The following is a 27,297-nucleotide window of genomic DNA, read 5'->3' on the forward strand; positions in this document are numbered from 1 at the left end:
GGAGATCGGTGTGAGCCACCTGGATCAGCACCGTAAACCTGAGCCCGGTCCGCTGGCTCTGCTCGGGGCTTTTATCCAACCCCGAACCTGGTCGTCAGTCGACAGTGAGGAGGTAGAGAAGCGGAGAAGAAGAAGGAGAAGGAGGAGGAGGAGGAGGTGGTGGACAGACTCACCGGCGGAGGAGTTTACGAGAATGTTTGACAACCGCGGACGGTTTGATTTCTGACACCGGGAGAGCCGTTGTGGAAAGGCGGGGCCCGAACCAAACCGGCGGACTCCACCAAACTGGATTACTCGAGTCACCCACACAGAGACGTAGCGGTTTTTCTTATTTTTTATTTTTATTTTTTGGTTGTAGGGGGGTAAACCGGGGGCGGAGGGGGGGTCGACGAAAGGAGGCAACAACTCGGATTTAAAAATCTTTTTCTTTTTTTTTTTTTGCAACTTAAAACTACTAACGAGGCGGGCGGTGTTTGCCAGACATCTCTTACGGAGCGGTCAGCTTTCTTTTCCCCCCCACCAGTGGCCTTGCATTTAGGAACATAACCAGTTTGGGCTTAATTTTATTATTATTTTTTATTTTTTGTGGAGGGAGGGGGTGTTAATTTAACCCCCCACCCACCCACCCAGCCGGGGTCGGACTATGGCGGACGACGACATCCTCTTTGAAGATGTGTACGAGCTCTGCGAGGTCATCGGCAAGTAAGTGTTGCATTGCCCCAATCTGTGGCACCGTTTCTTTCTTTTTAGGGGGTCTGGCTGGAGCTTTCTCAATTAACTCACCGTCCTGGAGGCGGTGCATGCACAAGTTTGAATTGTCCGTGCATATATTTATTTATATTTACACGTTTTAAGTGTCTCACAGTTTTGCACTAATGCAAACACACACCTAGTGGCAGTTGGCAACTCGCTGCAGAGATTAAAGGGCAGGGCACAGACCGTCATGACTCATGCACATCTGGTCATCGTTAGGGACTTGAATCCGGGCTGCAAGGGTGCAAGGGTGCAACATTTAAGAGACATTCTGCACACATGCGTTGATATTTTTGCACTATTATACGTGTAAACTGTGAATTTGTCTTGAAACGTCTTTCTTTTATAAATCTGGGGTGTTGCACCATCCATCCTCAAGACTTTTTAAGCTTTCACATTCTTTGCGTTCACCTCTAACGGCTGCAGACGCCACCTGTGACTTTCCAACTTTATATGGCGCATGGCGGCGGCGGCTTCACATGTGAAAATCTGCATCTGTTCTGCCGAATAATTGCCTCCCCGTGTCGTCTATTCGTGCAAACAGAAGCCCCGTGTGAATCTTTGGACTTGGCAGGCCTGACGGATGAAGCCAAGTCAGTCGTAGTCGGCCGACTGGTTGTGGGACTTCTCCGGTGTGTGTGTGTGTGTGTGTCACAGAGATGGTTGGGGTTTGTCCTGACAGGGCGATGAGACCTGCGACGAAACGCTGCATGTTTAGGCAAGCCTGGATGAAAGGCACAGTCACAAGCGATTCCTTTTTTTCGCTCAGTCGCTCCGTCGGTTAAAATACAACAATCGGGATTTTAAAATATGTTCACGAAGGAGCGAAGGAGACAACTCGTTGAGTCACAGCCGCTCTTGAGTTCTCTGAATCGCAGCCTTTGCTCGTTGTGATTCCCACAGATTGTCTGTGATTTACAGTTTGCAGGAGGAGAGAGGAGCCTTTTTATCGGCCGACCCCGCTGTTCTCTGTTTGCAGAGCTGCTGCAGGACTCCAAAACGAAGCACCGATCGTGGCTCGTTATCCCACCCCCCCCTGAAAGGACACTGGACAGGCCGGGCCGGGCCAGGTGGAAAACCCCGGCTGAGTCTGATGTTGTGGTTGTTTTCAAAGGCGTGTGTGTGTGTGTGTGTGTTCGTTTGCCGGGGTTAGACCCTTCCAGATAGAGGCCCAAATATAGGTCGTCCTGAACTGCGCTCGGAAGGCGTCTTTGTGATCACCGCCAAGCAGAATAATACGTCCTTTGACTGGACGCGAGGAGGATTTCGCTCGTATTTTTAGAGCGCTGACCTCGGACAAAACCCGCGGCGTGCGTGGATGTGCCGTGTGCATCTGTCCCGCTGCTGTCAGATTGATCCCGGGCCGTTGTGCGACCGCGTCCAGAGGCGCAGTGGATGAGGTTGGGAGAAAGTAAATGGAAAAGTCTTCAGATGAGGTTGAAAAAGAGAGGTTGGAGAGGAGGGATGAGGGGTCGGGGGGGTCGCTGTGGAAGGAAGGAGTCCATTAGTTTGACTCACACATTAAGAGACGTCCCGTGCCTTCGGGCCGTGCTCTTTTCTAGTTCATCCTCTAAAAAGGAAAAAGGAGGAAAGTTTGCGTGGGCCCGTGTTTGTCACGGTCGAGCGTATAACAGCACTAGGAGTAAAGAAACGGATGGAGAGGAGCACGTTCTGCTGGGAAACCTCTGGACCTGGCATTCATTCATTGGTGTGGATGTTACTTAGACATGTAGCACCCACCGAGACCAGACCAGGCACCCCCCCACCCCATAGCAATGTGTTGACCAGGCCTCCAAAGGTCACAGGACACCCTCAGAAGGCCCATGTCCATTCTCTGATGAGTCTCCACAAGGGAGACCTGCACGATATTAGTTCAACGGAGGATACCGTCCCGTAGTGCCGATCTGCTCCACTGTGAAATAAAATAAATTACCCCCCATTAGCATACCTCATGGCCTGGGAGGACACTTGGGAGGGGGGCGAGGGGGGTTGGGGTGCCGTGCAAAGCCTGAATGTCATTATAACTCTCAGCCCAAAGGAGGAGGTGTGATGCTAATGTGCTGCACGCTTCGCTTCTCGTGCGTTTGGTGTCGTCAGAGCGGTATCCATCCATCCATCCATCCATCCATCTCCATGTGCATGAGATCCGGTCACCTCGTGGGGCGCGCTCACGTCACCCCGTAACCTGCGGGAGAACACCTGCAGCGCCGCTCCTTCACCGCTGCCTAGCTTTCGGTGAAGGAGATAATGGTACTGACACGTAGAGACGTCCCCGTGTTTGATCCACGCACTTTTTAAAAACGATCGTGTAGGTATCGAGCTTCAGCTAAGGTCATTTAATTTAGGTCTACCATAAACCAAAGCCACTATTTGTCTTCTGGAAGAAGTACCAGCCAGTTGGACTGGGACGTCCCTAATAACGAGGAAGTGTGCGTCTCCTTTCGTCCCTAATCTTTCCCTCGGCGTTAGTGTTTTATCTTACTAACTTTCCTTTTTAGTAATTGCTATATTTTAAAGGCTCTGTTTGAGTTTTGTGAATGTGCGTGTTGGGGTGTTTGTCCTTTAATTAAACGTGTGACGCGCTGACCTGCATCGGGACAGCCAGCTCCAAGTCTCGGGCCTCGGGGCTTTGGTTTTGTTAATGGTAATAACGGTGGCTAGCTTCTTCTTCCTGCTGCCCGACGCTCTGCGGCCTTCGGCGTGTGTGTGTTTACCGAACTGGCCAGAGGTATTGTACTTACAACCCGCCCAAGACCCCGTCGGCTGTGGGTCAGTAGGTGAACCGCTGCTTTGTTTACATGCTCGGGTGGAAGTGTGTTTTTAAGAGGCAGCCTGCCCAGGGATGTCTGGATTTAACGCTGGTCCGGTTCACTGCAGAACTAGAAAAGCTTTAACAATAGCGTCTCCTTTCATCGGTTGTTGATACGACCGGGATGTCCCGTCTCTTGATTTCTCTTTATCTAATGAATCCACTTTAATTTGGGAGGCTGCGACGGTTACCGAGTAACGTCCAGTTAAGTAAAGAAGGGTTTTTCTTTAATGCGTCACCGCTGTTGTAATGGTTGTGACTGAATGGGGGCTGTGGCCAAATGGGAATACACAGTGTACGTGATGTTATCTCCAGGGCCCACTCCTGCACCGTGTGTGTGTGTGTGTGTGTGTGTGTGTGTGTGTGTGTCAGCTTGTACTGTATAATGTTAGCCTCTCTGTTGGGGTTTGAGGCAGCAAATCTGCTGAAAGGCTGCTTCCCGCACGCACAATTACACATGATATAGAGGAGAAATCTTACACTGGGCCACTGAAATATTTATCACCCTCATCAAGCGGGAGAACGCACCCTTAGCAGATCCTGTGCAAGCACCTACGTCGGTTTAACCGCTCGGTTTGCTCGCATTGTTGCTGTTGATTCGATTTTTATTTTTTTTTGTGGATTTGGCATTTAATTGTTGTTCGTCTGATGCCCTTTTAGAGCCGCTGACCTAATTTAATTCCGTGCCGGTGCAGTCGTTTGGAGCTAGCAGCCTCTCAGCCAGTGATATGGAGATCACCTGAGTGCACTGAATGCATCTCAAGTGGCTGAAGGATAAAGACACCTGTGTCTGGGAGGGTGCATTCGCTGGTTAATCAGTATTCCTGACGACGGTTGCGTAAGTCAGTCCGAGAAAAGGTTATTGAAAAGTAAATGAAGTGAAAAAATCTCTGAGCATACCCTGGAGTTCAGTTAAGACCACGACTAAGGAAGTGAAGGAACATGTGTAAATGTGCTTAAAGCTAAGGTTCAGACTTTACTAACATCCATCCTGGGTAATCTGATCACAAGTGGCCCGGCTTTAGCTACATGTGTGAATTTGGACATTTGGAGTCGGTCCGGGACACGTTTGGCCTCATTCCTCCTGTAGTGTGAACACACAGTGAGTCCTGGGTCACGTTAAAGACTAGGGATGCACCGAAAATTTTTTGACCGAAAACCGAAAATTGCTGTGGTTGTTCACAACATCCTGTTCAGGCCTTTCTGATGAGGCAAAACTTACATAAGAGCGCCGTGTTGAGTCTTTAATAGGGATGCACTAAAAATTTTCGGCTAAAGACCGAAAATACACTTTGGGGCCATTTTCGGCCGAATATTGCTGCGGTTGTTGCTTGCATGTGTTGTAAAAGTCCAAAATTTTTCGGCCAAAAACTGAAACTGCACTTTTGGGGCGTTTTTCGGCCGAAACAACACGGCCGAAACAGGATGTTGTGATTATGAAAGCAACAACCGCAGCAATTTTCGGCCGAAAACCGAAACTGCACTTTTGGGGCGTTTTCGGCCGAAATTTGTTGCCGGAACAACATTGCCGAAACAGGATTTTGAGATTATGAAAGCAACAACCGCAGCAATTTTCGGCCGAAAACCGACAATGCACTTTTGGGCAATTTTCAACCGAAAATTGCTGCGGTTGTTGCTTGCATGTGTTGTTTCGACGATAAAAGTCCCAAATTTTTCGGCCGAAAACCGAAACTGCACTTTTGGGCAATTTGCAGCTGAAAATTGTTGCAGTTGTTGCTTGCATCATCACAACATCCAGTTTCGGCCGTGTTGTTTCGGCAACAAATTTCGGCCGCAAACGCCCCAAAAGTGCAGTTTCGGTTTTCGAGCAAAAATTTTTTGGACTTTTATCGTCCAAACAACACATGCAAGCAACAACCGCAGCAATTTTCGGCCGAAAATTGCCCAAAAGTGCATTGTCGGTGTTCGGCTGAAAATTGCTGCGGTTGTTGCTTTCATAATCACAACATCCTGTTTCGGCTGTGTTGTTTCGGCGACAAATTTTGTCCGAGAACATCCCAAAAGTGCAGTTTCGGTTTTCGGCCGAAAAAATTTCTGACTTTTATCGCTGAAACAACACATGCAAGCAACAACCGCAGCAATTTTCATCCGAAAATGGCCCCAAAGTGTATTTTCGGTTTTAGGCCGAAATTTTTCTGTGCATCCCGATTAAAGACTCAACACGGCGCTCTTATGTAAGTTTTGCCTCATCAGATAGGCCTAATTAAATTGGCCGTGATTCCATTTATAAAAGCGATAAAAAGTGTATGAATACTGTGTATATCCACTTCTATTGCTTCAAATGAATCGCAGTTTTGTCTATAAATGCTTTAACAATCTAAAATAATTCCTGTGTCTAGTTACAGTGCAGATTCCCCACCACGGCGTGACAGAGACATTCATGAGCGCTGCCAGTCACGGTTTCGTTTTCTAATTAAATATAGATATTTTTCACCTCCTCGGGGCTGTTGTGCATGCACAGCGGGGCTTTCAGACAGCGTAAACAGAGCCGTTACCCAGGGAGCTCCCCTCGGTTCAATTTTAACGTTTGCATAGCGGGAGGAGAAAAAAAAAATCACCTGACCTTTTCGCTAACAGAGCTATCGGTCACGTTCTCCAGGTGATGGATCGAGAAGCTCGTCTAACGCGCTCTGATTCTCTGCTGTCAGATTGGCCAAGCGGGTTAAATATTTCATTCGCAGCTGCTCCTCCGTGACTTCCTCTGCTAGAGCTGGAATATGGTGTGAAACTCTGAGAAATCAGAGCTGCTGGAGAGCATTAAAAGTGACGGCTATCTGTAATGAGAGCACGGCTCTGTCTGGAAACGGGAAACTGAACGTGCTGTCAGCAGACGCTTAATTTGCTTGGCTGCTAAAGCCTTGATAATTTCCTTTAGGATAGAGAAAGAACCTCGTCTCTGTTTAATATCTCAGAAGGGTGACTGATGGTTTTTAAGTGCAGTGCGTATGATTTTTTTGTGTGGTTTATCGAAAGCCGTTAGCTGTCATTTGATTATTTTTAAGTGTTTTCTCTGGGTAAAATCTGTCTCCTTTTTGAATAAAGTGCCCCGTCTTCAGGCTGTGTCAATAACAGTATTACAGCAATGTGGTTTAACATACTGTTATCTCGTATTGGCTGATTTCCGATCTCATGAATTTCAGCCAAGTCACGTAACAGAAACACAACAGAGGCAATGAAAGTGTCTTCACAAGATAAACGTACTAGTTGACAGATTACAGGATGGTGTTTTAGCAGCACATGTAAAGGAAGGTACAAATTGACTGAATCATGCTGATATACAGTTTATTTATTCTGGATGTTTTTCCGGAAATATTTGCGGATTTGAAAGTTGGAAGTGTTTGGTCCAACTGGTGCCAACAGTGCACGACACACCAGAAAAACTAGTTCGACAGATGCAACGGCTCGGCGTTTCCCTTGAAAGGAATTACCAAAGATTTCAAACTGCTGGTTTGCTTTCATAAGACATCACAGATGCCTGCACAAACGGCATGCAGTAATAATCAGTGACCAGGATACCAGTAGTCATCATGTACATATGTAGCATAGGCTGTAAGAAAAGTGGACGCCATGACAGCTCCTCAAAAGTGAAGCCAGACTTGGGACGTTGGAGATGTTCTTTAACCGACAACCTACAACCAATCAGGGCATCCCGATCAGCCAATCAGATTCAAACTATGCACTTTTGGGCCATTTCCGGACGAAAAATTGCTGCAGTTGTTGCTTGCATCATCACAACATCGTGTTTCGGCTGTGTTGTTTTGGCCGTGTTGTTTCGGTGATACATTTTCGGTTTTTGGCCAATTTTTTTTGAATTTTATAGCTGAAATAGCTTTATACAATTATTAACCATCAATCTAAATTGAGACTAATTAATTTTCCGTTTGACCTAAAATCAAAAATAGCCAATTTATGTATTTATTTATTATTTTTTAACTATTAAAATCCCAGACATCTGCTCCGATGAAATAAAACTAGATTTATTTCTGTAGTTACGTGGTTTTATAAATAGAATCATTGCTCTGAATGTCTTGTTCAAACATCAGCACTGACAACGTGCTTTTCAGTTATTTCTTAAATTAGAATGAGGCGATCAGACGACGCAGAAGTCCATAAGAGAATGAAACGATTAAAGCGTCCGTGTTTCGGCCGCGTTGTTTCGGCTGTGTTGTTTCGGCGATACATTTTCGTTTTTTGGCTGAAAATTTTTGGAATTTTATCGCTGAAACAACACGTGCAAGCAACAACTGCGGCAATTTAGGGATGGACCGAAAACACGATTTTGTGATGATGCAAGCAACAACCGCAGCAATTTTTCGGCCGAAAATGGCCCGAATGTGCATTTTCAGGTTTTCGGCCGAAAATTTTTGGAATTTTATCGCTGAAACAACATGTGCAAGCAACAACTGCAGCAATTTATTTAGGGATGGACCGAAAATTTTCGTCCGAAAACAGAAAATGCACTTTCGGGCCATTTTCGGCCAAAAAATTGCTGCGGTTGTTGCTTGCATCATCACAACATCGTGTTTCGGCGATAAAATTTCGGTCGAAAATGGCCCGAAAGAAAAATTTTCGCTGCATCCCTATTTACAACAGTGGAATCTAAACATGCTGCTACTTAGAGGGCAGCCGTTTTGTTGCCCAGACAACATGTGCGATACTTCTGTTACTCTTCTGTTCATCGCCGCATAAAGCCCCGCCCAGATGACGTGATCGGCTCAGTAGATCTTCGCACAACGTATCCTCCAGACCAAAATTACCCCACTAAACTGTTGTGGCTGGGGGGGGAACTTGATGAAGAGCTCTGTGGAGTTACTAGAAGTTCACATGCTGCGTTTTAAGCTTCTATGGATAAATATGATATCACTGCAGCGTGCAGACATAATGAATACCTTTTCTTTTTTTTTTTAAGCGACTGGTGGTTTCTGGTTTGTCCATGTCAGAGGATTAAGTTGCCACATTCGAGACATTTTAGTGCTATTTCTTACTCTGTCCTCCTCTCTCTTGTTTCCAGTTTATTTTCTTTGCCTTAGTCTTCGTTCAGTCGGGGCCTTTTCAGCCTAAACCAATTTCCATGCTGCATGCCAAAGCACACACTGTCACCTGGGTTACAGCTGGGCCTCCTGGAAAAACAGCGCCCAGCATGTAACACACGGGGAAAAGCCATTTCCCCTTTTAAAGCCCTAAAAAAACGCAGTCAACGCAGAGCATCGGGACTTTAGGCTGCCACCGACGACAAAACAGGAGGGGTGGGCGTCTGCGTTGGAGAAGCGATCGGGCTTAATGTTGGACGCGTTGTGCTTCCAGCGGCAGTCGGACCTATTTGTTCAGTGGAGGGAGAAGAGAGCGGTTAGAGTTACGGCCTCGGAGTAAGAACCCTCCTGTGCTGAAGATGGTTTGCAGATGTCGAGAGGCTTCGCAGTGATTTTTATCTGCTTTCACTGCACTAAACCTTTATTGCGGTACGTTTCGTATACTGTGTGAAAACTCCCCCCCCGTTCCGACTTGTAGACAAAAGCCCGATGTCAACTTTAGGTCAAGTTCTAGCTCGTTTAATGTGCAGTTAAAGATGAAACGCAGCTGGAAGGTTATAGGCTTCCTTTAGAAACCCAAGAACTGGAATATGTGTGGCCTCTGTAAAGGGCTGGGTTTAAAGTCAGTCTCCATTTTAACGATACGATACGATACGCTCAAATCTATCGACTGTTTTCTGAGTAGGATCCTTTGATTACCCACTAAATAATATACCGAATTAAACTTTTAAGCTGTATTATGTTTCTGCTCATGGTTGTCTCCACCCGCTTTGAGCATACCATTAATGGAAATCTAACTTTTATAGGATTGGTATGTGCAGAAGCAAACTGACGCCATTAGCATCACCATTAGCATCTGCTCTGGACTCCCTGTAGCCATAAAGAGCCGAAGTCCCGCCCCCTCTACTTCCGGGTTATGGGACCTATCTTTCGAAAAAATATGAACGGCAGTCTATGGCGAAAGATAAATTATTTTCTGGTCCCGATCGACTTGTGCCTTGGATTATACATATGTTGTTTTTCAGAATAAAAAATGATTTTACATGTCAAGAATGTAACAGTTTGTCGCAAGATAGTTCAGTAAAACGCTATGGAAAATACGTAATTAAACGAACTACAAGTCCCGCATGCTGGCGCGTACAGAACCGACCAAAACTCCCTTCGTGTAACTACAGCTCTCGACATGACCCGATTTATAATGATTTTCACCTCGTTTGATGCTTCTGCCTTCGTCCTGGAAGAAGACGGTAAAGCTCAACAAGGAGACAGCCATAGTTCTCTAGGGATCTCTAGAGAGATGTAGTTCACTAAGCGATCTCATACAAAACCTAATGTTGTTCAGCTTATTTACGTCAAATAATTTATCTCTTGACGTGAAAAATTATCTTTTAAATTCACACACATCATATGTGAAATTCATGCCACAATTCGAACGGGACCAAAAAATAATTATGATCTCTCCATAGACTGCCGTTCATATTTTTTCGAAAGATAGGTCCCATGACCCGGAAGTAGAGGGGGCGGGACTTCGGCTCTCTATAGTGGGGAGCAGTTTTCATTTTAGCAATTGTCCAAATTCTTCTTCTTCTTCTTCATCTTTTGGTATTCTGGCTATCTTGAGCTACCAGTTGTATTGCTGCCCTGTGCAGGATAAAACTATTAACAAACACAAGCGTCTCTCAGGTGTCTTTGTCTCTAAATTTTCTTCACTAGTGATGTTTGGGTTAGGGATTCGTCATTAAACACTGCTTCTCGTTGATGCGTTCTGCTCAAATTGGCGTATTTACGTCTCCAACGTCATCCACGCCGTTGCAGCGATAGTAATCTTTGTATAAACCTCTTTATTTTGGCTTCGTGCGAAGCGGAGAAGCTCGAGGAAGCCGATCCAACACAAACTTAACACCATAAAAGAAGCGATAAATAAACACACACAGCAAAAAAAAAAAAAAAACGAATCTAGGATAAATACTATAGAGGCTCTGTAGTAGAAAACGGTTGGAAATTAGTTTTAGTATAATGCACATTGAGTTCTATAAAATGAATAGAAGACGTGAAACCGTTTCCTGCCTCAAGGCCTCTTCTTCACAGCGGCGGGCCCATTGTTAGCGGCGGCGGGCATGAAGGCCCGCAGGTTTACTGGCGTAATAGATGACATTTTTATCGCTCTATTCAGCTGCCGTTGTAAAGCCGTTTCTATAGCGCTCCGTCTCTGGACGCACTCGTTACGCCCGTTGTTAGAGATTTTGCTTTCTCCAATGCTTTCGGACTCCTCTTTCCTCTCTCTCTCTCTCTCTCTCCGACGGATGCGTGGCTTTTATTTAATTAACCTCTGTTTAACGAGGCAGGTCGATTAAGAACAAATTTATATTTGCACATAAAAAGGTACGGCGAGGCAGCTGGAGACTGTTTTGTCGTAGAGGGCTGCGTGTCTGGTCTTGATTTGCTTTACTGGTGCTTTCCGGTCTTTTTAAAAGTCTGAACACTTAACATCTGTTGTGTGTGCGCTATGTTTTTGACTTAACAAGTCGTAAAATATCCTGCACAGTCGCCCATTTCTTTTCATTCCTTTTAGAAATTGCTGCTCCTTGTATTGTTCTTTTTTTTTTATTCATCGATTGGCTCTTCTACTGCTGCTATAAATTTCTGTGCATAAGTCGAAAATGCTAAACGGCTGAATTGTAAACAAGGGAATCGTGTTTGGTGCAGATCCATTTTTGCTTGTTCACTTGTCGTTTAGTTTTAGTTTTTGGTCTACGTCTAAGCTCTGATATTTACACCTAAATAGACTAATTGGCGACATTTATAGATCAGAAAATCAGCAGATGAGGCAAGAATCATTGGACAATTTCCCAAAATGGCCCCCAGCCTCAGATACGTGGTCTCCTTCGTGACGTCCCAGACGCCAGCCCCGTCCTCCCCAGAGAAAGCACCACGTCGTGTGTGTGCTGACGTCAGCGGCCGAGCATCCTCAGAGATGAACATCTACCTATCGGAGCCGGTCGTCCCTCAGAGTGGACAGACGCTTGTTTTTTTTTTTTAATCAGGACAACAAAAGGCTCAAACGAGTCTGAGGACAAGACGAGATAGAGATGGAGAGAGAGAGACTGTTGGGTTCTGTCGCTGGAGACGAGAGGGAGACGGATTTGGGTTCTTTTTTTAGCCGACTAAAATTTAATTAAGGAGTAAATTAATAAAGATTCTCTTTTATGCTTTCCATCAGCCCACTGGAATTTAGAGGAGGATGTACGCCGATCAGGCATAACATTATGACCACCTCCTTCCTACTATTGTGTAGGTCTCCCTTGTGGTGACTCATCAGAGAATGGACATGGGCCTTCTGAGGGTGTCCTGTTGTTAGTGGGGGCCTTTGAGGGGAGGGTCCTCTGTGGATCATCCCACAGATACTGTGCTGTTCTTCATGTTTTGTTTTGAGTTGTTCCTAAAGTGTTTTTGTGGTTGAATCCCGCTGGGGATGGGTCATTGCTATGGGGTGGGGGTGTCTGGTCTGGTCTAGGTGGGGTGGGGGTGTCTGGTCTGGTCTAGGTGGGGTGGGGGTGCCTGGTCTGGTCTAGGTGGGTGCTACATGTCTAAGTAACATCCACACCAATGAATGCCAGGTCCAGAAGTTTCCCAGCAGAACACTGAATTGTCACAAGATGGTTTAAATGTTATTCACTTCTCCTGTCAGTGGTCATAATGTTGTGGCTGATCGGTGTAGATAACACTTTTTTGAGGCTCCAGTATATTTTAGTTTACTGTCAACCACCCTAGTCAGCAGGTATTCACTATGTTAGGACGGAGAGGAGGGTTAAAACATTTGAATACGTTTCCATTTCGTCCTGCAGCTCTGTAACACCAAGAGCCTTTGATTCTGGACTCTGTTAGTCCACCAGTTATTGTTATTTACTAACCTATAAAGACTTCTAACGAGGTACTAGTCCGTTAAAACTTACTGCCCGTTAATAGCAGGGCCACCAGTTGCTCCCTGCTTTGTTGCTCCTTGGGGATGTTTGGCGTCGGAACAAGAGCAGTGACTTGAAGACGCGTCCGTCCAACGGTTAACGACGTATATTACGTTTGGTCCCGTCACTGTCACGTGCATTAATCCAGGTCCTGAAATGCACATTTAATTCTGTTAGCTACTCGGCGGAGTCTGATGTGTTGTGATGGCGGCCGCTAGTGTAAACCAGCACAGATGCATTTCATTTGTCGTCATTGTTTTGGTGTTTTCCTCTGATTGGTAATAATGAGCTCCTGTGAGACAGAGACAGAGAGACAGAGGACATGATGGTCTGATCACTCTCTATCCAGCCTGCCAAACAAACAATAGATGGTATTGATTAAATGAACGAACGCCTCCGTGTGTGTTGAGTTAAGGGGAAATGTTCAGACCTGAGGGGCCTGTCGGACGGTCGGACGCCTTCGTAAACCTCCACGACTTTTACACATCATTTTGCTAACTACCCTGACATTTGACATTCACATGAGCTTTATTTATCCAGCGGTAAAGACTGAACTGTGCACAGCTGGTTCACGTGGGCGGCGGTGGCGGCGTCTTCTTCCTTCGTTATCCTCCAATTTAAACAAAAATCCGTTTCCTCTGCAGCTATCATGACCACGGGGAGCAATTATAATCAGACTCATTCACACGGCAGCATCGAGTACAAACAGATTCTGATTGCCCCAATCTCAATCAAACATAGTGTCATACAGTGGACATACAGTGTCTGGACAGTGGACGCCAACTTGAACCTGTTGGGTCTGTTTTCTGCGGTGCAGCTACCTCTGGGTTTAAATCATTTCTAGCAGCTGGAGACGAGATTCAGTGTTCCTCTTGGTGGAGGGGCAAGGTTAGGAATATCTAACCGTGAATCTTACTCTGAATTCTGGGGAAAAACTGATTTAAAAAGATCAGAAAAGTCACAAGAATTGTGAATCTTACTCTGAATTCTGGGGAAGAACTGATTTGAAAAGGCGGAAGACAATGGAGTGGAGAGATTAGATCAGGAAGCGAACACTCGGAGGCCGCCACCGCCGCCGCCGCCGCATTTAGCCGGGGTATTATGGCTGCGCTGACATATTGTCCGACAGATGGGCGACACATGCTCTCCGTCCCGGGCCGTCCCGTTGTAAGGTGCGACTGGGGCGGCTCGGCGACGGGAGGCGCAGAGCGAGACTCGCCCCGGTGAACTGGGCGGAAAACCACATCGTCTTACGTCAAGCTGCCGCGGTCTCACGGTACAACGCACAATTACCGCTTTAGTTCACTCTTTATGCGCCCCACTCCCTGCTCAGACTCTCTCTGCGCCGCTTCACGTCATCATATAAAGTCTGATTTGACTTTAAATAGCATCGGTTTTAACCCATTCAGGCCTAAAGACTCTTCTGTAAACCCCCTCTCAAAACCTGAGGTTTTTCAAAATATGTCAACACTAAAACCTTAATTTCTCAGGCTCTGTAGCAGATAAAAACATGAGATAAAAAGCATTTGACAGCTTACTTCTTTGGCTTTCAACTTGACTGACTTGCTCGGGCATAATCTTCAAATGCATTTTTTTTAAAAATCAATAAACACCAAACATTTTTAAAATTTTGAAAATCAGTAAAGATCTATTTTTATTTCATACTTTTGAGGTACCAAAGTGACAAGTGAACATCACTGAAACAAAGATATAGAAAAAACCCACAACAAAACAGAGTTACTTCTTCTTTACCTAATAATTTCATGTTAAATTTGTTTGTTGTAAAAGCGTCTTGAGAAACCGTATAATGTCAACAACATAACAACTTGGCGGTGAGTGTACATCGCGCATATCCTCCTCTCCCTCTCGAAACATCGCCAAAATCCACTGCTCTCTAACTACGCGATCGGCTGGTACATCGACATCTAAATCATCTGGGATATCATTTAAATCTGGTCTTGTGTCATCCTCTATAATTTCATTAAAATACGAATCAATTGCTTCGTCAATATCACTTCCTTCACTTGAGTCAGCCGTGACGGATCGCTAGCACGGTGTTTAAAATGTTCGACCAAAACATACTCCACGTGTCAGGCTTATTTCGACCAATCACAAAGCGTTTTATTAGTCACATGAGTTTAAAAAAAAATCCCTAAGCGTCTCTGTCACTCACCCCAAGAATATTTCAGCCAATCACAGTGCATATAATTGGCCATGTGCCTCGAAAAAGACGACAACGCTCAAAATGACACAGACGCGTTTGCCGGCCTTAATGGTAACTACGCATAGATGCGTGATCCGGTCTTAAAGGGTTAGCTTCAGTGTGAGTCTTTGGTTATATTTAAAATCAAACCTCAACCACAAGGAAACCAGTACCCAAAATCACAGTCTTCTTTTGTGCTGTGAAATATTAGTAAAGATGCAAAGAAGCAACTTTAAGAAAACCTTGTGCAGTTATTAATTTAATCATTTTAATTGTTTACACTTAGGAAAGATGATATTCCCCCTCAGGTTGGGTTTAAACAAAATCTTTAAACCTCAACCGGGAGGTAAATCCTTACCCGGATGATCAAACCACCTCAAACGGCTCGAACTTTACGTCTGCTAATGGATTTTTAGAAAAGGTTTAGCCCTGCTCTGGAACTCACAACTCAAACTGGCATCATAGTCAAAGGAGATAATCAGCCCCGAGGTGGAGTTGTAGCTGATATGACTCAGCTCCCCCCCCCCCCCCCCCCCCCCCCCCCCCGAGTCTTTTTATTGTGTCCCACTCAGCGACAATGGCGACGCCTTCGCGCCTCGGCCCGTGCGATGCGTGCGTGCATGCGTCGCTGCTACTCCAGCCCTCGTACGTCGTCTCCGCTCGTGTTCGCTCTCCTTCTTTTTATCAATCTGTCAGGAGCTCAAACGGAGCTGTCGTTACTCATCCCTTCATCTCCATCGCGTTCACGTAACCCCTCACCAAGGCGCTGTGCGAGCGGCAGAAGCAGCGAGAGGAAAGAGAAGAGAGAGAGAGGCCGTGAATGAAAGAGCGGTGGCACTGTCACTTCTTGGCCTCCTCTGCTCCGCCATCTGGAGCTTTACGGGGAGCTGACGGGCCTTCAAACTGCATTCTCTCTGCGCGCGGGGGCGTGGTGAGGGAAATATGCTCAAAAATAATACCCCACGTCTAAATCTGTCGGCTAATGACTCTCACGTGTGCAGCAGCATGACTACAATACAAAAAAATAAAAAATAAAAAACACCTTCTCCCAGACTGGTGAAGTGTTAAATCACTGACTTGTTGGTTCATTTCTCTCTGCTGTGGCCGTAGCCAAATAGTCTGCTGCAGATATGAAAGTGTGTTTGTGCCCAACTGTACTGACAACACTCCAGCCTCGTCAGATATTTGCCCTCTTCTCCTCCAATCTTGTGGATACACCTCCTTGGCTGTTTGCTGCCGGAGGCCGGACGAAACGGGAGGAGGATGAGAGGATGAGATGAGATCAGGTGCGCTCTGAAAGAATGAGTCACTGATGGGAGGAGGAGGAGGAGGAGGAGGAAGAAGAAGAGGTGCTTGTGTTGGAGGATGGGATGAGTTACACCTGCAGAGGTGACAAAAACTCTCAGCTTGTCTTTATTGTTCAGTTTTTGAGTAAATTTGGAATCATAATAGAAATGTTAAGATTGTAAAATACTGTAATTGTAATACCGGAAGTTTTGAAATATAATTATGTAATCTTTGTGAATTTGAATTGAATCAGTTCAGGAAACGAGATGCACCGAAAAATTTTCGACCGAAAAAACAAAAAATGCACTGTAGCATAGGCTGTAAGAAAAGTGGACGCCATGACAACCCCTCAAAAGTGAAGCCAGACTTGGGACGTTGGAGATGTTCTTTAACCGACAACCTACAACCAATCAGGGCATCCCGATCAGCCAATCAGATTCAAACTATTGGTGCGTTCTATTTGTCTTGTAAGCGCGACTTGCAACTCGGGAGTGACGTCACATCCGTGTCGGAAAACAAGTTACAGCGGGTTTTTGCGTTCTGTTTTGTACACAACACGACAGGTCGGAGAAAAGATGTTTATAGTGTTTATCTCGTTTACAGTGCAACCACGGCGGATTTCACATGTTCACTACATACACAAACATATTTCCCAGTTTGATATCTGAATATTCCGTTTTGATTAACGTTAACGATGCTCCGCTTTCTGCTCAAGACTCGGCATTGTTGTCATAGCAACATGGAGCGTCTCTAGCCAATTTAAACTGCACAAGCTACAAAATAACTTATTAAGCGGTATTTAGCTGTAGCGACATGCCTATTAGGTAACCGTATACACTGCTACGTGTACGACTTCTACATTTGGTTACAACAAAGACAAAAGTGCTTAAAATAGTAGAAAACCACAATGTTTACTACGTGTGATGCTCGTGGTAGCCATCTTGGAAACTGAACTCGGGGTCCTCTGAGCCTCGACGAGTTGACGACTTGTATATACGACCTCGGGGGCGTTCTATTTGCAACTTCCGGTTCGTAACTCGGGAAAACGACTCGGAAAACGAGTTCGGTGGACAAATAGAACGCCCCATAAGCATCCTGCTTCTTAACAAGATGCCTTAATCGTTGTTCATCCTCGAATCTTACTTTGTTTTTCTTTCACAACTCGGGATGCACCGAAAATTTGCTGCGGTTGTTGCTTGCATCATCACAAAATCGTGTTTTCGGTCCATCCCTAAATTGCTGCAGTTGTTGCTTGCACGTGTTGTTTCAGCGATAAAATTCCAAAAATTTTCGGCCAAAAAACTAAAATGTATCCCCGAAACAACACGGCCGAAACAACACGGCCGAAACACGATGTTGTGACGATGTAAGCAACAACCACAGCAATTTTTCCGTCCGAAAATGGCCCGAAAGTGCATTTTCTGTTTTCGGCCGAAAATTTGCTGTGGTTGTTGCTTGCACATGTTGTTTCAGCGATAAAATTCCAAAAATTTTCGGCTGAAAACCTGAAAATGCACTTTCGGGCCATTTGCAGCCGAAAAATTGCTGTGGTTGTTGCTTGCATCATCACAACATCATGTTTTCGGTCCATCCCTAAATTGCTGCAGTTGTTGCTTGCACGTGTTGTTTCAGGGATAAAATTCCAAAAATTTTCAGCCAAAAAACGAAAATGTATCGCCAAAACAACACGGCCGAAACAACACGGCCGAAACACGATATTGTGATGATGTAAGCAACAACCACAGCAATTTTTCGTCCGAAAATGGCCTTAAAGTGCATTTTCGGTTTTTGCCCGAAAATTTGCTGCTGTTGTTGCTTGCATCATCACAACATCATGTTTTCGGTCCATCCCTAAATTGCTGCAGTTGTTGCTTGCACGTGTTGTTTCAGCGATAAAATTCCCAAAATTTTCGGCCAAAAACCGAAAATGTATCGCCGACACAACACGACCAAAACATGATGTTGTGATGATGTAACCAACAACCACAGCAATTTTTCGTCCGAAAATGGCCCGAAAGTGCATTTTTTTGGTTTCCCGCCCAAAATTTTCGGTGCATCCCTAGTTGTAAAAAGAAAGCAAAGTAAGATTCGAGGATGAACAACGGTTAAGGCGTCTGTTAAGAAGCAGGATGCATAGTTTGAATCTGATTGGCTGATCGGGATGCCCTGATTGGTTGTAGGTTGTCGGTTAAAGAACATCTCCAACGTCCCAAGCCTGGCTTCACTTTTGAGGAGTTGTCATGGCGTCCACTTTTCTTACAGCCTATGCTACAACGCATTTTCGTTTTTTTTTGGCCGAAAAATTTCGGTGCATCCCTAATAATCAGTGCTCGAGTTTAGTCCCTGATGACGTCACTAATAAAATCCCAGTAGAAAGGAATGAAATCTATATTCTTGACTTGAATACGTACGCTGAGAACAGACAGCTCATGTGCTACATACTGTGCTCTACAGATATGTATAGCCTGTATAAAAACATGCAGCACCTCAGCACCATCAGTAGCATTTAATAGTGTTGTTAGATGGGATAGTGTAGCAGCTAAAGGTCTAATAACTTTATCAGATAGTTGATGTGCAGCCTCCTTCTCTCTGTTACCACAGGACGTCCAGAGGATTTGGACCGTTACCTCTGCTAGCGTTAGCGGATGTCTTTGCAGTAGTACTTTGTAGAAATAAAGACTGTTTTTATTATAATTATAATGTTTGTTTATTAGTGTTACTTTGTAGATAGGCTGGATTCACTTGTTTTTGTTTGTGTGGTCATATTTAAAGAGAAGAAGAAGAAGAAGGTTTGGCGTGGACGGAGCTGAAATGTGCTGGAGTCAGTGTTGTTTTCCAGCGTTTTTATGCTGCCGTTAAGTGCTCGCCCACAGTACATTTACACACACACACACACACACACACACACACAGACTCCACGATAACGGCAGTGCTCAGCAGTTTCCCCGAGGCTTCCGTTAAAAGCCCCCGGGGCTCACCTCTTGCCAGAGCGCCTGACCAAGCCAAGCCCCTCGGCTCAGAGGACAAGTACGTCCATGAGCCGCTCTCACGCTTTTACATTCAGACGTGGGGTCGTCCTGCTCTCTGTTGGGATCGTGTAAACACACTGAAACCCTTTCGCTTCTTCACCAGTCCTTCTGTTTGACACAAACCCCGTACGGCTGCCCAGACAGCAACGCAGCGTTTTCTTCTTCTCTCAGCGGCACCTTTGCTTCCATATGTGTGTGTGTGTGTGTTTGCTAAAGCACCCGAGGACATAGAGAAAGTGTGTGTTTGTGTAGTCTGGTATCTGGAGCTTAGGCTTGTCCCCAGTCATGCCCACTGTGCGATAGTGTTTATACATAATGAGCCAACATGAGTAATTGTAGCTAAATAGCATCCAGCTATATTCTCGTCGCTGTTTAAATGTGTTGACGCCCCGGGCCCGCAACTTATGGGGGAAGCCCACGCTTTTGTGTAGACTGTGACCTTCGAGGTTCTGTGCAATTATACGCATTAAAATAAAACTGTTGACAGAGAGAGAGAGAAAAAAAAACACCTCGCATTTCCTTACGCAGTCTCACAGCGCGACATTACTTAGCAGGAATTAAACGTGGACCTAAAGGGGCGTCCACGCTGTCTGTCTTTTTGTCTCGTTCCTTTGCTTCCTCTCGCTACGTTAGGAAAATAAAACACGATGATGTAATGATGATGTGTAGCCTGAAATGAAAGTGAAAGTTTTCTACCGCTGCTGATAAAATGGAGGGCGATGACTGATTGTGTCGGTGAACTACACACACTGAAAAGAAGATGCTTTTTTTAATATACCGCTATAAAATCATCGTGTTTAGTATCCTCCTCCTCCTCCTCCTCTTCCTCAGACCTTTGGAACCAGCAGATAGTTTGCGCCTTATCACCCAGCACTCCCTTTACACTTTCCCCGTTCAGACGTCGCATTGACATCCAGCTACCTGCGTTCGCGCCGTACGCGTCCACAACCGGCGTTTGAGCTCTGATCTCAGTTTTTACCTGATGGATGCAAATAAACGCCGGTGGAAAATATGTGGTGTAATAATTTTGGGTGTGCGTCTCTCCAGCGCAAGACGATCCGATATAAATCTCAAAACAGGAGGTAAGATACGATACGTTTTGAAATTGAACGATTTCGATTCGGTAGAATTTAAATACGGTGCGATGCGGCAACGTTCAGTTAGAGGGGGCACGATGTAATCTGACGCCTTGTTGAAAGCAGATATTACCATGTCAGTACTATAAATGTGGAATTTCCTTCATGTTCATTAGTGTTAATCTGGCTGAAAGAACAATGTTTCGTTGGCGCAAGTGAATAAAGTCAAAGAAACGACTAGGAGAGAGATCTGTGCCAGCTGTGCTAGCCTCCTCATCGCCTGTTTCCCCCATGCCGTCTTACCAAGTGACAGTGGAGATTTGTCGTGCTACCGTTGTGGTTTAGCGCAGTTTTACACTCGTTGCATATGGCAACGCTTTTATCCAGTGCTCCAATCTTCATGTAAAATTCGACTTTCTTGTCGGCACGTTGTAAACAGCCTCAGAGTCGGCCGTTTTTAACTTTCCCTCACAAACTCGCGACGCAATCTGACGTGATCTGGAAGGGGTCAAGAGGGACATGAGCAACATTAAATGAATTTATATGTTTGTAATCGGGCAATTGGCCGGTTCAAGCTACACTGAGACTGATTCAGGCGTCCGTGTACCGATGCACTCACATCTTTTAAATCAAAACAGATTTCCCGAGTCAAATCGGTTATTCCTTACCAAGTAATTATGGTAATCCAAACAAAACTTCCTCCCCTGCAGCTTCCTAAAGTCTTTCCTTGTCTTCTCGTAGAGTCGACTGGATTCAGTCCAAATGATGTCTGTGACGGTTCTCAGTCATCCAGGTCATGGTATATCCAACAAAGGTTCAAAAAAAGGCAACTGGACTTGAAGAAGCTACTCGGATGTGAAACGTCTTCTCAAAAAAATAACTCTACAAGTCCAGTTGCCTTTTCTGAACCTTTGTTGGACAGTCCAAATAGTCTTTCTGTCAAAGTTAACGTAGTGTGGAGAGGGTAGCTGGTACCTTGTGTTCTCTACTCCAGAAATGTTCTGGTCATCCAACGCTGCCATAAACTCCCTAACCCTCTCTGGAAGATGTTTCTCCTTGACGCTGTCTCCAGGAAACTTTTCTCTTCTTTTAGACGTTCAGTGTTTGTTGTTGTTGTTTGGGTGCAGCCTTTAACCTGAGTGGACTCCATGGATTCTGTTTAGATGATCAACTACTACCACCTCACCACGCATCCACATGGAACAATTTAGTGATTTCTGTCTGACTGACTTTATTTTCCAGAGTAAAGTTCTTCCACACAGTTTAGTCACGCGATTTTTGTTCTTCTTCTGTCTTCTTTTGTCTACTTATGTCTTTGTTTGTCATCTTCTTTTTCTTCTTCTTTGATTTTTGGCAGCTTTGACGCTAGCCAAATGCAACTAAAGCAGAAGAAGAAAACATTTTGGCCTTACAGTGATGTGGTTTTGGTTTGGTTTGGTTTTGGTTCTAGCTTTGCCTCAGTGGACTCCATGGATTCTGTTTTGAGATTTCCTTGTTTGACCTGCCCCTGAGAGTCTCTTTAGCTGCTAAAGTCTGATGTTAAATGTCCTAAAGTTGGTCTCCTGTAGCTTCCTAAAGTCTGTCCTTGTCTTCCTTGTCTTCTCCTAGAGTGGACTGGATTCAGTCCAATAAATCTTTCTGTCAAAGTTAATGTAGTGTGGAGAGGGTAGCTGGTACCTTGTGTTCTCTACTCCAGAAATGTTCTGGTCATCCAACGCTGCCATAAACTCCCTAACCCTCTCTGGAAGATGTTTCTCCTTGACGCTGTCTCCAGGAAACTTTTCTCTTCTTCTTTTAAACGAAGCGTTCAGTGTTTGTCCTTCTTCTTCTTCTTCTTCTTCTTCTTCTTCTTCTTCTCCTTTGATTGTTGGCAGCTTTGATGCTAGCCAAACACTATTAGATTACGTCACACATATGGTCTGGCTGCCTGATCTCGATCATTTTAAAGATGCCTGCATCAGTCCTGATACTGATCGGGACATCCCTTACTCTCAAACACTTGAAATATACCCGAGACTGAAACATCTCCTAGAGACTTAACTGCCAGCTACAATGAGATGGACGAGGATCGAATGTCTTCATATGTCTTTAGCGCTGATGTAAAGTGGAAACATATGGGAATAGATGCTTTTCAGTTTGAAGACATAACCAACATTGGTCCTTATTGGTCGTTCAGCCGTGTGATCCGCGTGAGCGCGCTCAGTCGTGTTGATTAAGTGTCGACACCAACAACTCTTTTTTTTCACTAAAGTAGCTGCAGAAAATAAATAAAGTGTTTGTGTGTAATCATGTGTGCGTAAGCCGTGTCGCCCTGTTTATGCAAGGCGTTATGTGATCTCTTGGTTTGTAGCCGTATGTGTGTGTTTGTGTGTGTGGGGTTTGTGTGTGTGACCCTTGTGTGTGTGTATGTGGGCTAATCTTAGCTTTAGCTTTGGATTAAGAGACATAAGCACATGACCAGTGCTGCTGGATAGAGCTCAGTGGCAACAACAAGCCATACGCCAAAAGGTAGACCCCTAAAAACTAATTTAAGTCGTGCACAAACTAAAAAATATGGCACATAATACTTTAAAACATCTTTGCGTTAATATTTACTAGTGCAGTGCCCGTCGGAAGTATGTATTCCTATAGTGGGAGCCTACAGGTGCTGTGTATGAGGATTAGTGGAAATATTAGAGCGGAGAAAACCTATTTTACCGATATATTTTACATTTCTTATCCAAACAACGTCAAACTTAGCAATGCACATCTTCGTGCCCGTAGCGAGACACCTGCCCAGTTTCAAATCAATCGGGCCAACGATTCGCGAGATATGTGTGCCACAGACAGACACACAGACGCTTCTTGATTTATAGATTTTGGTGGCAGGTAGATCTTTGAAAGTTTCCTGATTGAGGCTGACTGACAGTTAAACCAGGTTTCTTTGATGGATTTTTAGGATTTTATTTCAACATTTCTGTTTTGATTCTTATCTTGGGGCGTAGTTTTACAATTTTATTTTAGCTGGATAGATTTAACTATGTCATATTTTTGTCGGTTCTTCTTCTGCAGTGACGTAGAGAACCGCAAAATTGTCTTGATGTGCAGAACAGAGGTTGCGCTAGACGTTTTCGTTGTCTGACAGGGTCATAAAAATCCCGTCATAATCTATTTTTACCCGTCACTTTAATTTTTTAAAAATGATAATAAAGACATATTCAATAGCATTTAATTTTCATTAAAGTTTCATTAACTTTAAGTACTTTTTTTCAGAACAGTATGACTTTAAATGGTAACAAAAAAACAACAAAAGTTTCAGCTGCCGACATGTCTTGTCCGTACTCGGAACGGGACTGCTAGCGTAAACAGCTCTTAGACGGTACCGTAGGGTTGAAGTGCTTCGGTGGTATGCTAATTCCATTTTGGTAGCCATTAGCCGCATAAACATAGACATATAAACATATATATTGTCTATATGGTCTATGGTTAGCCGATTAGCCGAGCTCTGACGTGTGCATCAGTGTAATCGGTGTACCAGGAAATCGTGCACCGACAAAAGTTTTGCAATGTTTGGAACGCAAACTGCAATGAGAGACAAGAGCCAATTAATAAGGTCACTCGCCACCAAGTGGTCAGGAGTGTGAATTGCAATCTGTCAAAATGACGGACAGCCTTCAGATTTTTCCTTCACATTTAAAAAAAAAAACAAAAAAAAAAACGGTCAATGACGGAAAATATCCGGTTAACGCGACCCCCTGGTGGAGAAACAAACTGCCTACAACTTTAAATTAACTGGAAAGCAGTGCTAGCCATGCTAGCCATTAGCATCTGGATTAGCGTCCGCTCTTTTCTCATAAACACAATAAGGATGACTCCCAGGCTCTGACCACCGACCAACCAACCAGCCATCAGACTAAATTCACTGTTGTAGTCCAAACATTGAGCAGCTCATCTACAGTTGGGAGTAGATTCATTTGTATTAATTGTGCAACCACTTCGTCTTCTTCTGCGGTTCCGACAGTGTTGAATTACTCTGCAGGATAAAAGTATTAATAACAACAAATTGCTGCATTTGCATAGCTGATGTCGACGAGCCGTTGCAGCCCTAAAAGAAATACACATTCATTTGCATTTTTGCTTGCCGCCTTTCTAGACACTTCACCCTTCTGCTGCAGTCAGACGGAAGCCAGACTAATGATGTTTTTCTGCTGCAATAATGCTTAAATTAATTAAAACAAATGTATAAAAACAAGGATGCCTGTAGTTTCCTCACAGAAAGTGTGGTATAAACTCTAATTAATTTGAAACTGGCCTGTTGTTGTCACCAACACCTTCCCCGCTGTCATTAAGCTATTTTCTGGGTGCTCTGCCGCCGCCGCCGCCGTGCAGCGCCGTTCATGATTAATGACGAGCGGAAACAAAAGTGCTCTCCACCAAAAATACATTTTCAGCTTCGAGTGGGAGATATCCGCGTTAGTGTCCGACCATACGTCTCCGCCGGCAGCCAAAACAAGAGACTAAGCGACGGGTAATTATTCATTTGAAACGAGCAGCGAGAGATGAGCGGTGACATTTAAACGGGGGAAAACGGGAAAAAGAAAAAAAGAAAAAAACAAGAGACAGATGGCAGGTTCGTACTCTTAGCCAATAACAAACGGAGCGTTCGCCAGAAATACAGAACGCAAAAAGCCGACCGTCCAAGGTAGGAGACTGGATTCACAGCCAGAGAGATGATGTCACTTCAGAGTGTTAGAAAATGTTGACAGTACAAAATTGTTGTCCAACAAAGGCTTGGAGGGAGAAAAACATTTTCCATAAAAGATTAAATCTGACAATCCCATTTGTATTGCTTGTTTTATGGAGGAGAAACCCAAGATTTAAGGTGGTGAAACCGAAGAAGCCTCTTGGATGAGTGACGAAGTGTCTTCAAGTCCAGTTGTAGTTCAGTTTTTTGGGACTCGGATCGGCCGATGCTCAGGATTGAAAGATCTGGACCTACTTCTGAACGATCACCGAGAAACTAAAACTCATCTTCTCGTCCCGCTGATCGTTGACCACCTCTTCTCGCCGTCACTATGCAGCCATAGCTTTGACTTTGGGTGAGTGGGCTCAGGCCTGCATCGGCACTTTCAGACTCCGGCAAATGTTGAAGCGACAAAGGCAGCAGGCAAGGTAAAGGTCAGAGCTTTTCTTTTCGCTCCGAGCTCCTGCTGAGGCGGTCGGCGGCTCAGCCACTCCAGCCGCTCTATAGTGCCAGGACCCGCACTGCACTTAGGATCGGAGATGGCCTTTACAAGCACACAGGAACTTATTGTGGGCAAGAGAAAGGCTTTGCTCAAAGCTTTCTGCTGAGTATTGAGCTCCTCTCTCTCTCACACACACACACACACAGTTTCTCTCCCAGACAATTGACTGTGTGGCATAGATTTTGTGTATTCTGCGTGGAGAGCTGATTGGGGCCCGGGCCCTGGAGAAGCAACGCCGGCATGTAGATCAATTGCGGACTAGCACGAGAAATCAGATACAGCCCGATTCATGGTGCTTTGCTGTGGCTTTGCCTTTGACTGTGAGAGGGAGATCAGGAGTTGGAAGTGAACAGAGTGGAAGTTACGCTGCGTACCAGGAGGGGAGGGGTAGTTTTTTATAGCAGATGTAGGGAAGATCGGAAACTAGAGCCCTTCAGAGCAGCTTTGTTTTATTGTTTTATTGTTTTTTGTCGCTTGAATCCAAACCTCGCTGACCTTCTCCTTGTGCTCTAATCAGGAATCAGGCGACTGGGAAGATGAATGGGAAGTCATCATTTTTAGATATGAAAGACTTTGATGCTCTTTTCTCTCTTCTCAAGGTTAACCTTATCCCGGACTCAAATCTTATCAGAACATGAGTCTGGTAACACATCATTATTTCATGATTTCATTATGGGGCATGTTTCAACTGATGTAGAGGAAAAAAACTGGATTGTCCTGATCTGTATCGGGGGTAAATCGGTGTATGTATAGGCGTTTTTTAAAATGATGGGAGCGGATCTGTATCAGTATTATAATTTCGAGTCTGCCATAAACCAAAACCACGTCCCTGTAGCGTCATTTTTGCTTCCTCTTTGTTAGCTAGCATTAAAGCTGCCAAAAATGGAAGAAGAAGAAGAAGAAGGTTAACCCATTTAGGCCTAAAACGCCTGCTAAAACAGGCCTTTTTATGCCTAAACACTCTTCTGTAAACCCCCTCTCAAAACCTGAGGTTTTTCAGAATATGTCAACGCTTACTAAAACCTTAATTTCTCAGGCTCTGTAGCAGATAAAAACATGAGATAAAAAGCATTTGACAGCTTACTTCTTTGGCTTTCAACTTGACTGACTTGCTAGGGCATAATCTTCAAATGCATTTTTTTTTTAAAAACCAATAAACACCAAACATTTTTAAAATTTTGAAAATCAGTAAAGATCTATTTTTTCAATTACTTCGTCAATATCACTTCCTTCACTTGAGTCAGCCGTGACGCATCGCTAGCACGGTGTTTAAAATTTTCGACCAAAACATACTCCACGTGTCAGGCTTATTTCGACCAATCACAAAGCGTTTTATTAGTCACGTGAGTTTAAAAAAAATCCCTAAGCGTCTCTGTCACTCACCCCAAGAATATTTCAGCCAATCACGGTGCATATAATTGGCCATGTGCCTCGAAAACACAGATGCGTTTGCCGGCCTTAATGGTAACTACGCATAGATGTGTGATCCGGTCTGAATGGGTTAATCAACTGACTGTCTGTTGAGTGGAAATACTACTCTGAAAAATGTCAGTTAGAGAGGCATTTGTGAATTGTGCAATGTGGATGCTTGGCGATGTCATTATCAGCACTCAGGCAAAGGCTGCAACTAGGGTTTTGACTTTTATCACTGAAACAACACGGCCGAAACAGGATGTTGTGATGACGCAAGCGAAAACCGCAGCCAGCACGGGCATGTCTGCTGCGTGGACGTATTTCAATATATAAAGTATTATATAAGTATTATATAAATACCCGTTTTCGGCCTTGGGGTCTTCATTTTTTCGGTTTTCCGGTTTCGACCAAGAATTTTCATTTCGGCGCATCCCTAGCTGCAACCAAACATGGATGAATGGTGTTTACGTGTTACTAGGGCTGCGTGTC

The 27,297-nt window shown here is 44.6% G+C and overlaps 1 protein-coding gene across 7 annotated transcripts in view; it reads left to right on the plus strand.

Moving 5' to 3' along the window:
- The first annotated feature begins 363 nt into the window (after positions 1-363).
- caska (calcium/calmodulin-dependent serine protein kinase a) overlaps positions 364-27,297 on the plus strand; it is a 151,607-nt gene continuing 124,673 nt past the window's right edge. For all 7 annotated transcript variants that reach the window (XM_084545075.1, XM_084545076.1, XM_084545078.1 and 4 more), the window contains exon 1: positions 364-702. In XM_084545075.1, coding sequence (XP_084401201.1) covers positions 644-702 — 59 coding nt within the window. In that variant the 5' untranslated portion in view covers positions 364-643. The remainder of the gene's footprint in view (positions 703-27,297) is intronic.

The sequence above is a fragment of the Chelon labrosus genome (genome assembly GCF_963514085.1).
Source record: "Chelon labrosus genome assembly, chromosome: 5".
NCBI lineage: Eukaryota > Metazoa > Chordata > Actinopteri > Mugiliformes > Mugilidae > Chelon > Chelon labrosus.